At 36.8% G+C, this 13,857-nt stretch overlaps 1 protein-coding gene across 1 annotated transcript in view; it reads right to left on the bottom strand.

Moving 5' to 3' along the window:
* The window catches only part of DARS1 (aspartyl-tRNA synthetase 1), a 64,538-nt gene that overhangs the window by 16,788 nt on the left and 33,893 nt on the right, over positions 1–13,857 (bottom strand). The window contains exons 5-7 of the mRNA XM_032856151.1: positions 5,440–5,542; positions 2,406–2,486; positions 1,373–1,432 (exon numbers count right to left, since the gene is read on the bottom strand). Coding sequence (XP_032712042.1) covers positions 1,373–1,432; positions 2,406–2,486; positions 5,440–5,542 — 244 coding nt within the window. The remainder of the gene's footprint in view (positions 1–1,372; positions 1,433–2,405; positions 2,487–5,439; positions 5,543–13,857) is intronic.

The raw sequence follows: 13,857 nt of genomic DNA, 5'->3' as shown, positions 1-13,857 counted from the left end.
GAGGGGCTCAGCCTATTAAGTGTCAGACTCTTGATTTCTACTCTGGTCTGATCTCAACATCATGAGATCAAGCCTTGCATCATGCTCCCAGCTCAGTGCTCGGCAGGGAGTCTGCTTGACATTCTTTCTCTCTCCCTTTGCCACCCCTCCCCCAGCTTGTGTGTATGTGTGTGCGTGTGAGCTCTCTCCCTCTCTCTCAATCAATAAATACATATCAAAAAAAATGTGAACACTTACAAGGGTCAAATAACATAAATGGAATGATACTTGCTGGGTGGTGCAGGGAGGGCATAGCAGAGGACATAATGCCCCATCTAGAGTGCTAGCTAATGTTGCCATGCCACAGTATTGCCAATTCACCTGCAACTTTTTAAGAAAAGCCATCTAGCTTCAATGGGTAAATCCCCACTTTTCAACAGTGGCAATGAATTTAAATTAAAAAAAAAAAAAAAAAAAAAAAGATGCCAAAGAAAAATACATTGGTACCAAACTCTACAGGCACAACCAATAACTTGTGTGAATAAACAGCATGGACAAAAAGAGTATGGTGTCTTATCTACTGTGGCCAAAATTATGAAAACTCTGAGGTTTCTAGGCAGTATCAAGAGGACTTTTGATTATTGTTATAGCTCTTCCTAAAGACTATAGATTAAAATAGAAAAGGAAAGGGACAAAAAAGCAAATAATCAGGGGTGACATATGAGTGTATAAAAAAGGTAGATGCATACGATTGCAGAAAAGTTGAAAAGAACTTTTAAGGTGACAAAGGATTTAAGCTTTAGGTAGAGTATTTAAGGAGGAAGATGTGGTCAAATATTAAGAAAGAAAGATGACATTGGTTTTATTACAATGATGAAACCACTGAACTCTTTCACTTGCAACCAAACCAGAAAGGGAAACAGAAGACCTATGAGATTACTAAGCAAATCACCAGGGCCAACTACCTCTTTATTATTAATTTTGTGCTCAGATCAAATTCAAAGGATTGAGGCATTAATTACTAATCTCCACCTGGTCCGCATTCTAAAATGTGCATATAATTTCTTTCATAATTTTATAGTGATATTAATGGATGTGTTTTTAATTACTAACTTGTCTAAAACAGGTATCACCTGGCAGTAAGCCCACTTATTAGCTTCATGTTCCTTTGTCATTTTAAAATAAAGCAGGTCAATATCCTGTGAATTATTACTTGACTATCCTTGTTGCCTGCAATTATATTTAGCGGAAAGGTCAGTCAGAAAGGTAAATTGTTTCTTGTATTGTCACACGTACAGGCAAATGTCAATTAGTTCTATAAGTCTATAAGTATTATTCCTACCCACCTTGATTTTGGCAAAGTCATGTCACTTAATAAATAAATGAGGCATACCCTAAGATCAATGACTCTGTTGTCTAATCTTGTATCCTGATTAACAGTAGCTCTTCCTTCCTAAAAAAAGATGAAAAAACAGATTTTACTAATTTTAAGAACACAAACACAGTTTTAAGAAGCCATGTTTACTTTTAAGTGAGAAGAGGTGTGCTTATGTGGTTAATATTATACCCCCAAATTAGGGATCCAGGAAATAAGAGGTAGGGCTACAGAGAAACTATTGTTAAAAGAGATAGAAAAAAGAGAAATGCAAATGAATAGAAGTTAATGCTCTCTTTCTCTCTCCCACCCCACCAAAGCCTTGCCTCATCACTGGAACATCAGAAGAATTTAACCACTTGTACCTTCATTGATTCCTAGATTTTACCTGCTAGTTAAAGACTGAAGGAACAGATAAAAGCTGACAGAGTAGTGATTCTCAAAGTATGTTCTGGGCACCACTGAAGATCCCAAAGACACTTTCAGGGAGTCCATGAGGTCAAACCTATTTTTCACAATGACAGATTTCATTCTGTCTTGAGTGTTCCCAAGGCTTCGTGATGTGTGCTATCACAATAGAATGAACGCAGAGGCAGGTACAAGGCCTAATTGTTGTCTACTAAGGCAGATATTACAAAGATCTGTAGATATGTAAGACAATGTCACTCTTGACACTAAACTATTTTTTGTTTTTGAAAATATTTTTCATAAATGTGATTTTTATCATTCATATATGATTAATATATATAAACATATCTATATTACTTGTATTAATATATACTAAAAATTTCCTATTTTAATTTCTAATATTATAAATATTGATAATGATATATAAAAACAAAAGTTTATGGGGAAGTTATTTTTAAGAGTGTAAAGGGATCCTAAGAACAAAAAGTTTGAGAATTGCTGATAGAAGAGTAAATTTAGATAAAAAATGAAGGTCAAATCACTTCACAGGTATGCTTCATACAAAAGTAGGACATCGGGTTTTCAATGATCTATAAATTAAACATACAGAGGAAGCAAAATATTTCAAAAATGTAGTTTTAACCTCTTCTCCTTCCACCTCAGGCCGAACAGCATCATCCAGCTGCAGGGGCAGGCGGGGTTCAGCCAAACTGATCACATAAATCTGAAAGTGAGAGATTACCAAAAATATCATGAAGCACACAAAACCTGTTATCTTTTACTTAAAAAAAAATCTAAAGCTGACATAAATATGAAGTTACGTTTGCATATATCTTAACTGAAACTACCTACTAAAATCAAACAAAGATGTACACGTTTTTTCACTTATAAAATGGGAATCATAATATTTATTGCCAACCTTCCTAGGTTGTTGGAAGTCGAATGAGAGAACATATATACAAATACTTTGTAAACTCTAATGTGCATGCCAGTGTGACAAATAAGTACTAACTGGGGCCAAGAGGTCTGAGCTTAAGGCCTTGCTTTGTCATGCAAAAGCTGTTGTTAGGAGAATCATTTAATCTCAGAGTTTCAATATTCTATTCTGTAAAAGAAGGTCTGAGGTAAGAATCAAATGGAGTAATGAATATGAAAACACTCTGCTCTTTTGAAGGGGTCACTAAACAAATCTATTATTATCACTGTTTACAGCATTTGGCCATTTCTACTGCTAGGACAGAAGTCAGCCCAACACTGCTGTCTGTCAAATTCCTTTTCTCATTCTTTTTCCAAATATCCCGTCCTTTCCACCTTTCATCAAACATGTTATATCTCATTTCCTGCTGCTCTCCTGGTTTGGAGCTGCCACAGAACGTATCCCTCTATGCTGTTAAAATACCTTTTTATTTGTTAAATTCACTCACATTAATTGCACATTTTAGAGCTAAAACACAGGTCATAAAAAATGAGCTAGGGTTTTTGGCTACTCTTAAAAACAGGTTACCTTATTAGTTACTCCCAACTATGCCTGGAAAACCTGTTAAAGCACGAAAGGGAAACAGACCTAATTTAGTTAATTCAGGAAAGGAAATGATATTCTTCCAGTTGGTAGACCACATTTAGCATTCAGCTCAGACTCTTTAAGAAAGTGTCAGAAGGATACTCCCATCCTCCTTATAATGAAATAGTTTGTCACCATCTTCTGTTCTCAAGTGTAGTGTTTCCCTTTGATGAGTTAATAGAAACTTGATTTCCAGTGCAAAACTGTAGACTGGAACAGCTATCTCTACTATTTTTATAACCAGCAGACGTTCACTTCATTAGGTTGTAAGCACCCTAACTTCATGCAGTGTTGGCTCAAAGTATGTACTCAGTAACGCTGGCTGAATAAACAACTAACTGTAAGTGCCAGTGCTTACTGTAAGACTCTTTTTAAGATATACTACTTCATACTTTGTGAGATACTTTATGGTTATTTCCATTAAGGCAAAATTTATAAGTTCTTTAGGCTTTATATTTATCATCTGCATTTATTCAGTTTGTATTGAATGCTACATAATTAGAATATTTCAGAAGTACGCTTACTTGCTCTACTCACTAAAATTTTATTTATTTAAGAATTGAAAAAGACATGTTACTTGGAAGATAGGGGTTGTTTTACTTGGTCAGCATACCCTTATGGGTTTGCCTTTACTAGGTTATACACTTCTTGATGTTGTTGGTTTGAAATGAAGCTTACACAAAGAAAAAAAAGTAACTTGGCAAGTTAGGTCAGTAAAAAACATAAGATTTTCTAAGTCTTGAAGAGTTCCCATGACAATTCCAATTAAATATAACCTTACTCTCGGGCGCCTGGGTGGCTCAGTGGGTTAAGCCGCTGCCTTCGGCTCAGGTTGTGATCTCAGGGTCCTGGGATCGAGTCCCGCATCGGGCTCTCTGCTCAGTGGGGAGCCTGCTTCCCTCTCTCTCTCTGTTTGCCTCTCTCTCTACTTGTGATCTCTGTCTGTCAAATAAATAAAACCTTAAAAAAAAATATATATATATATAACCTTACTCTCAGATGAGTGTGTATGAGACTAACTTTCTGCATCTGTTAATCTGTCTGACTGCTCTATCTTATATATGCTCACATACAAGCAAATACACATACAGGGATGAGGGCAGGAAGTGTGTACTCCTTAAAAAAAATTTAATGATGCATCTGTAGACACAAACTAGGCCGGGTCTGAGAACTGCAGGCTCAAAACTGCAGGGTTATTTCAAAAGTACTAAATATGTGTAAGTTCACTTACAGTATTTTAAAAGTCAATGATAAGGAGCACTTACAGTTTTTATGTCTGAGAAGAAAATAGATGTGGGATAAATCTTATATGAAAGGAAGTTACTGCTGGAATGTAAGACCAACTGAGTTTTGTCTCTTGATTTCTCTATAAAGTATCAGAAATATAATGACTGTAAGGAAATATAATCATTAAGAATTAGTATAATTAATCAATCTTTAGAGGTATATTGTCAGAAGAAAGGTCATAGCAAAATATATTCATAACAGTGAACAGAGCTTTTTAGATGTGTTTTTTATTTTTCCCTATGTGACTATGGTAGATTGTTGGCAAAAACTGGCTCTAATAATTCCTCAGTCTCCTGTATACATTTTTTTTTCCCAATGATCTTGCCTCTCTTCGCATCAAGAGGTGGAATCTTTTTCTCCATCCTTTAAATCTAAGTTATTTCATGTGACTTGCTTTGACCAATGACATATTTAGCAATCGTGACTCAAAGAGAAGCTTGAAAGGTGCTTGCCCGCTAGGGTTTCCCTCTCTTGCTGCTGGGAACCCTTCTGGTACATGTCAACAAGCCTGGGCTAGCCCACTGGATGAACAGAGGCCACAGGAAGAAATGTCCCAGAAATAGCAGTAGGTCCAGTTGATGTCATGCAGAGTAGATGAGCCATCCCAGCCTGCCTGCCTCTAACTGCCCCATGCACAGAATCATGAGCAAATAAATGCTGTAAGTATTGGGGTAGTTTGTTATAGAACAAAAGCTAATTGATTCAGTAATCAATTTCTAAATCTCAATATTTTACATCAACTCTGAGAACACATAGGTTTGATATGAATGGTTATAAGAACCATTCAAATCTATTTCTGTACCCAATTTTATATTTTGAAAAAAGTTACCTTTTGAACATGTAACTCCACATCTTGCTGTGTACAGCTTCCAATTTTCTGATTCACTTTTCTCACTACACCTTCTACATCTACGATGCTCTCTTTGTTAATGCTGTCAAAAGAAAAAATTCCCAACTTTAATCATCTCATCAGAGGTGTCAGAATTCATTTGGTGTTTCAACAGTAAAGCCGAAATATTAAACTCTTTTTTAATACAGTAAGCCACTTGAGATAAAGCCAGTCTATTTAACCTACTTACAATAAGCTACTATGCAGCACACCTTGTGAGATTTTTTGAAGAGATGATTTTCTAGATGCCATAATTTAGTTACCATTCATAAAATACTCTGAGTCTAAATGGCAAGGACCAGCACTGAACTGTGAAAAGTAGAAAATTCTTTCAATTATTTATTAAAGAACATTTTCCTTCCTAAATTTGAAACTTACAAAGATCAGCATTTCCTATAAGGAGAAGCATGGGCTTCAATAAATGCAATTACTGGTATGTAATGGAATTGAATAATAGAAGAAGGTCAACTGAAAAGATTTCAAGGTAATAAAAGGACATTAGCTTGCTGTAATTAAGCCCTCCATGCCTGTAGTTTCTGAGTACACACTGTCATTGGATTTATGGCAAACAGCCTATAGGATTGTGCGATCCCATTTAAGAATGTCTACATGAAGCTCAATATACACTAAATCGGTCACCTGGGCAGCTGAATTCTACAACAAACTTGAATTTTGAACATAGGATACTCAAATTCTGAAATATAAAATTATGAAGTAGCTTATTAAGCTCACCAATTGATTATTTTTTGATCTCTCGTACATAACCAAGGGATAGAGGGTATAATCCAAAATGGTGGTTCCCATATAAAATGTACCAGTTTTACTTTTGTATTATTGTATAGCCAGAATGTATTATAATGTATTTGTGGAAAAACTTAAGATTAAACTTTCAGTTCTTGGGCAGTGATGTCGGCATCATAGCAGCTCAACTGGCCCAAACTATCAATGTAAAACTACCAATTAAAACTCTCAGGTGGTGGGACGCCTGGGTGGCTCAGTGGGTTAAGCCGCTGCCTTCGGCTCAGGTCATGATCCCAGGTTCCTGGGATTGAGTCCCGCATCGGGCTCCTTGCTCGGCAGGGAACCTGCTTCGGGCTCCTTGCTCGGCAGGGAACCTGCTTCTTTCGCTGCCTCTGCCTGATTGTGTGTACTTGCTTACTCTCTCTCTCTCTGGCAAATAAATAAAATCTTTAAAAACAAAAAAACCTCTCAGGTGGTAACTGGAGCTGCAGAAGTGAGGTGTGGTGAAAAGAGAAGAAGGAACTAAAATGCAACAGTGGTAATGGGGAGAGTGGAGTTCCTGACACAGCTGGCATAACAGAAAGAGCAAACATGCATCAAGAAAATCTGTTCTGGGGGAGCCTGGGTGGTTCAGTGGGTAAAAGCCTCTGCCTTCGGCTCAGGTCATGATCTCAGGGTTCTGGGATGGAGCCCCACATCGGGCTCTCTGAGCAGCAGGGAGCCTGCTTCCTTTCCTCTCTCTGCCTGCCTCTCTGCCTACTTGTGATCTGTCAAATAAATAAATAAAATCTTAAAAAAAAAAAAAAGAAAATCTGTTCTGGACTCCCGGTTTATCTGCTATGTCATATGTCACTTAACTTTTATATTAGCCTTTCATGGCTTAAGTGCCAACCCAGAATCCTGCAAAATGAATGACAAGAATCTAAACAAAATGAAACAAAAGCAAAAAATCAAAACAAAACAAAACAAACAAACCAAAAGAACCCTAAAAACCAAAAATAAAAATGAAAGAAAAAGAAAATTTAACTTTCATAGGAAAAGTTCTATTTATTCTGATAAGGAATTGGGTCTTTAGTAGTTGCAGTGCCACTTGACGAGATTTCAGAAATCCAATAATGCTTATTTTACCCAAGAGAACACCACTGTCCATTTCCTTTTTTTTTTTTAAAGATTTTATTTATTTATTTATTTGACAGACAGAGATCACAAGTAGGCAGAAAGGCAGGCAGAGAGAGAGAGAGGAGGAAGCAGGCTCCCTGCTGAGCAGAGAGCCCGATATGGGGCTCGATCCCAAGACCCTGGGATCATGACCTGAGCCGAAGGCAGAGGCTTTAACCCACTGAGCCACCCAGGCGCCCCCAGAAGGTAGTTTTTTGCCTCTTGGTTTTGGGTTTGGCCATATGACTTGCTTTATCAATGACATATCAGTGGATATGAGGCCAACAAAGGCTTGAAATGTGCTTGTGCAGCGGAACTTGCCCTTCAGCATTCCTGCTTTTCTACATAAGATGATATCTCAAGTAGCTGTTGGTCCAAGGAAGCTCAGAAGCACAAGGGGCAGACCAGGACACAAACCATAGCTTCAAAACGAGCCTAGATGAGCTGAATTCTAGCACACCCACAGATGTGTGAGCAAGAGGTCAAGGTTTATTATTATACGCTGCTGAATTTTTACTATTGGTCAAGTATACAATACATACAACTTTACCATTTTGACCACTGTTAGGTGTATAATTCAGTGGCATTCACAATGTTGTGCAGCTACCACCACTACCTTTTTCTAGAACTTTTTCATTATCCCAGAAACAATGTACTAATTAAACAATTAACTCGCCACTAATTCCAACTATCACCCACGCCCACCTCACCTCCTCGTAACTTCTATTCTACTGTCTCTATGAACTTAATTACTCTAGGTATCTCAGGTATGTGAAACAATAATATCTGTCCTTTTGTGTCTGACTTACTTCATGTGCCATAAAGTTTTCAAGGTTCGTTTGTATTATTGCTTGTATCAGAACTTCATTCCTTTTTAAGGCTGAATATTTTGTTATATGTACATAATATATTTTGTTTATCCATTCATCTGTTGCTGGACATTTGGGTTGTTTTCTATTTAGGTTATTGTGAATCATGCTGTTATGAACAACAGCATAAAAGTATCTTTTTTTTTTTTAAAGATTTTATTTATTTGACAGAGAGAGACACAGTGAGAGAGGGAACACTAGCAGGGGGAGTAGGAGAGGGAGAAGCAGGATTCCCAAGCAGAGAGCCTGATGCGGGGCTTGATTCCAGGACCCTGAGATCATGATCCGAGCTGAAGGCAGACACTCAACGACTGAGCCACTTGCACATCCCAGCATACAAGTATCTGTTTGAGTCCCCACTTTCAATTTTTTTGGGTATCTATCTAGAAGTGGAATTGCTGGATCATATGATAATTTTATGTTTAACTTTTTGAGGAGCAGGTATATTGTCTTCCACACAACAGTACCATTTTACATTCCCACCAGCAATGCACGAGGGTTCCAATTTCTCTACATTACTAACACTCATTATTTTTCCTTTTGTGGGGGTAGGGTAACAGTCATCCTAATGGATGTGAAGTGATATCTCATTATAGTTTTGGTTTGCATTTCCCAAATGACTAGTGATGTTGAGCAGCTTTTCATGTGCTTATTGGCTATCTATCTTCTTTGGATAAATGTTATTTAAGTCTTTTGCCCATTCTGGAATTGGGTTGTTGTTATAAGTTTTCAGAGTTTTTATATATTCTGGATATTAATCCTTTATCAGATATTTGACTTGCAAATATTTTTTCCCATTCTGTGGGCTGTCTTTTTACTCTCTTGATAGTGCCCTTTGATGCATAAAATGTTGTAGTTTCAATGAAGTCAAATTAATCTCGATTTGTTTTGTTACTTCTACTTTTGGTGTTAGACCTAAGAAATCACTGCTAAATCCAATGTCATAAAGCTTCTGGCTTATGTTTTCTTCTAAGAGTTTTATAGTTTCAGCTCTTATATTTAGGTATATTTAAGTAATTGATCCTTTTTTTTCTTTTTAAAGATTTTATTTATTTATTTTTTGAGAGAGAGAGAGAGAGAGAATGAGAAAGAAAGGGAGAGCATGAGAAGGGGGAGGGTCAGACGGAGAAGTAGACTCCCTGCAGAGCAGGGAGACCGATGCCAGGCTCGATCCTGGGACTTCAGGATCAAGACCTGGGCTGAAGGCAGTCGCTTAACCAACTAAGCTACCCAGGCGCCCCTTGATCCTTTTTTAAAAAAAAGATTTTATTTATTTATTTGCCAGATAGAGAGACAGAAAGAGAGCACAAGCAGGGGGACAGAGAGGCAGGCTCCCTGCTGAGCAAAGAGCCTGATGCAGGACTCAATCCCAGGACCTGAGCTGAAAGCAGATGCTTAACCAACTGAGCCACCCAGGTGTCCTGGTAATTGATCCATTTTCAGTTAATTTTTATATATGGTGTATGGTACAGTCTTTGGCATATGGATACCTAGTTTTCCAAGCACCATTTGTTGAAAAGACCATCCTTTCCCTATTAAAAGGTCTTGGTACCCTTGTCAAAATCCTGTTGGCCATTTAAGCCAGGGTTTGTTTATGGGCTCTTTCTTCTATTCCATCGGTTTATATGTCTATCCTTATGTTAGTACCACACACTTCTGATTACTGTAGTTTTGTAGAAGTTCTGAAATCAGGGAGTGCAAATCCTCCAAATTTGTTCTTCTTTTTTTTTTTTTCAAAACTGTTTTGGCTGTTCTGGGCCCCTTGAGAGTGCACATGAATTTTAACATGGTTTTTTTCTATTTCTGCAAAAAATGCCACAGGCATTTTTGAAAGGGATTGCACTAAATCTGAGATCATTACCTGAGCGAATGGAAGCTGCTTAACTGAGCCACCCAGGTACCCCTATTTTATTTATTTTAAAATTATATATATGTGATCCTAAACATAAGTATTACCCTTAGACAAACATAAACTCAGGGTAAGGTTCATAATTAGCAACAGTGAATGCAGATTCATATTTTACAGTCTCCCTGGTAATTCCTTATTTGGGAACAATTCATCTTGTCCAATCTCATTAGATTTTCCTCTCCCCCACTCTCATTCTCTCTCTCTCTCTCCCTCTCTCTCTCTCTCTCACACACACACACACAGCAGTGCAGAATGTGGTTGATACAAAGATCTATAAGAGTAGAAGTGTCAGCATTAACATTTTCTCATAAGTGCTTATATTTTAAATTTTATCTTCCATCTGTGGTCTCTTGGTAGAAAGCTAAAAAGCCACTACTCCCTTTTCAGTTTATTATTTTAATATGTATAAATAAATATAATCTCCCCAAACCAAAGTGAAGCAAAATAAACTGCAATTAGTTACAATATGCCAAAGGGAACTGGTTAGGGTACAAGTGTTAACTCCTTTTTGTTACTGGAATCCTGCAGTCTTGCTTAGAGACTTTGCACACTATACGTGACATGTGGCCTTCTGAGATACAATCCAAGTAATGGTCCCAGTGTTCATCTATAAATGAACTGGTAAAAAACTCAAATTCTTTCCTACTTTTTATTTTTTTTTAAATTTTTTATTATTTTTTTTCTTTCCTACTTTTTAAATAACAGAAGGAAGTAAGGAAGGGAAATAAATAGCAGATTAATTATCTTCTTTCCCTTAATGGTCAATCTTGAGCAAAATGCACTGTGAAGATGACTGGGATAGAGAACAAGAATCATAAGCACCGAGAAAAGGTTGTTGGAATAGGTGATTTATAGGGTACCAGTGAAGTTTCATTTCTATATAGCACAGAGGTGAAAAAATATTTAACAGCACATAACCCTAGTCAAAGAGATCACCATCTTGCATATAAATGGTAGAGAAATGGATCTGGGAAAGAAGTACTTCATCCACCTCTTGTTACTGGGTCTCAGTGTGAGGTGCTCACTCTGGCAAGTTCTCCTGAACAAGGAAGAATTACCTCCAATTTATACTCATGAACTTTCCCCTCATTGGTGAGGGATGGGAAATGGCAGGGTTTGCGTCTATGTTTCAAAGATTTTATTTATTTATTTGTCAGAGAGAGAGAAAGCGGAAAAAAAAGAGAGAGAGAGCGAGCGAGCACACACAGGAGACTGGCAGGCAGAGGGAGAAGCAGGGAGCCTGAAGCAGGCCTTGATCCTAGGACCCCGGGATCATGACCTGAGCTGGAGGCAGATGCTTACCTGACTGAGCCACCCAGGTGTCTCTGCTCTTATGTTTTAAAGTTATTTTTGAAACACTGTTTTTTATATATTGTCTCAAGAACTTATTATTATAAAAGAATAAACTTATTTATTATTATAAATTCTAATGTTAAATAATCATTTAAATTTAAAAGTTTAACTCTCCCATCATATACCCAATCTCTTCTTCCTTTAATCACTGTTTACTATTTGGTCTATACTCCTCCAAATTTTTTCTCCTTTGCAAAAAATATGGAATGCTTCATAAATTTTGTGTTGTCCTTCTACAGTAGTTTTGCTCATTCTCCTATTTTTTTTAATGTTGAGAGGTAGGAGTTTTATTTTTTACAGAACAAAACATGCCTAAATATATATAAATGCCTAATATATAAAATATATATAAACATATATACATGCCTTTAGATATATAAATGCTATAAATTTATATATTATGCATATATAGATATAAAAAATATGCCTGTATTTATTCTCCTATCGCTTACCAATTTTATGTTCCAGTTCCTGTGTAAGGTGCTTTACACATATACTACTTCACTTAAGCTTCTCAAAGGCCTATGAGATAAATATGACCACCATTTTATAGCTGAGAAAACTGAGACTCTACAAGAAGTCAAGTAAGTAGGCTAAGATCATACAGTAGTAAGATCATGTACTGACTGCTACACTAGATGGTTCTGTTCTGTTACAGACTCAAGATATAGCACCACATTTTAAATACTCCAGAAGCATCATGAGCTCACTCTGAAATAATACATTCTCATTCTTAGGCACTCATGACCTGCCACATTCCTTTATAATTTATGAGAAAGCAATTGGAAGTAACAGGCCCTTCACGAATTGTTTTCAAAATGCTCAAGAATCATACTATCTTAACACTGATGCATCTTGATGTCCTCTTATTGCCAGCCTCAACAGAAGTTCATCAAATCTTTGTATAAAGCAATATGATGTTATTAACGTTATATAACTTAGCAGTTAATCCCAGGGTGCCTGGGTAGCTCAGCTGGTTAAGCATCTGATTCTTGATTTCAGCTCAGGTCATGATCTCAGGGTCATGAGATCAAACCCAGCACTGACCTCTGTGCTCAGCGGGGAGTCTGCTTGAGACTGTCCCTTTCCCTCCCTCCACACTTCTCTCTCTCTAATAATAAAAAAGTAAATCTTAAAAGGAAAAAAAAAAAGAAATCCCATAAATTGAGAATTTCTGACAGCAGATTTTAGATCTACCTTTGAAAGCACATCTTTATCAAAGTTTTCAATACAAATGTTGAACTCGACAGGACCAAATATAAAAGTTCTGTTTCTCCTTCAATCAGTAAGTATCTCACTCCAAAAAAGAGGTATATACCATCTATGTACAGTTTTTCAAAGAGCTATAATCCACAGCAGTATAATGACCTAGCCTATATTCACCAATGTATTATCCACATGATGCTCAAAGAATCCCCACATGCCCATTCCCTCTGGGCCTCGAGTGTATATGATACATACATACACTTCCACCACAGCCCCTGTAGCATGTGTTTGCATGTGGCTGTTAATCTATTTTGCCCTCTTCTCAAATTAAGTTCCTTATGTCATACATGTGTCATGGTATTCCCAAGCCCAGCACAGTGCCTGGACCAGAGGAGGTGCTAAATAAGTTTTCTAAATCTGTGGGATTTCTTCTGAGCATTATTTTGATATTCTACAATTCTAAAAGTTAATGCAGCAAACTGAAATTTCAATGTTCCAACTAAGTAAAATACCTATTTTTAGATGAAAGATCTAGAAAGGAAAGAAAATGCAAACCTGTATGCAGCTAGGTGACTCACAGAATGAAAAATACACTTGTGACTCACCAGCTACCAATAAATCACTTAACCACAATGACTAATATGAAGAAAAAGAAAACAAAACACATGTGTACACAACTAACAGTCTGAAAAAGCCTTCCTCCCCACCACCCCCCAAATCCAAACATCTCTATGCTGGGTGGGAGGAAGGGTGCTACAAAAGTACAAACAGCAAAATATAATTTTTAACTTTAACAACTGGTATTCAAATTAACTGTACCCTTTTATACTAGTCACAGCAACTTTGGCTTGAAACTTTTTTCTCCCTCCAAATTTTTAAATTAGAAAAAATGGAACTAAGACCATTGAAGGAAATATTACAGATCACTTAGCCAGTTGGACCTTAAACTTGCTCTTCCTTTTTTTTCATTTTAGCTTGAAACTTTAAGCACTGTATTTACATTCACTGTGGTCCTTAATAGCAGTCAATACAAAAAGGCCTGTAGGGTTGCCTTTAAAAAAAAATTTGTCTTTACAAAACTCAACCATAACTAACATAACACTACTGTCTTCATTACATTAA

The sequence above is a fragment of the Lontra canadensis genome, unplaced genomic scaffold, assembly GCF_010015895.1.
Source record: "Lontra canadensis isolate GAN:19392208 unplaced genomic scaffold, GSC_riverotter_1.0 scaffold11, whole genome shotgun sequence".
Lineage (NCBI taxonomy): Eukaryota > Metazoa > Chordata > Mammalia > Carnivora > Mustelidae > Lontra > Lontra canadensis.
Note: the sequence above shows the minus strand (reverse complement) of the source record. Positions and strands in the feature narration are given on the sequence as shown.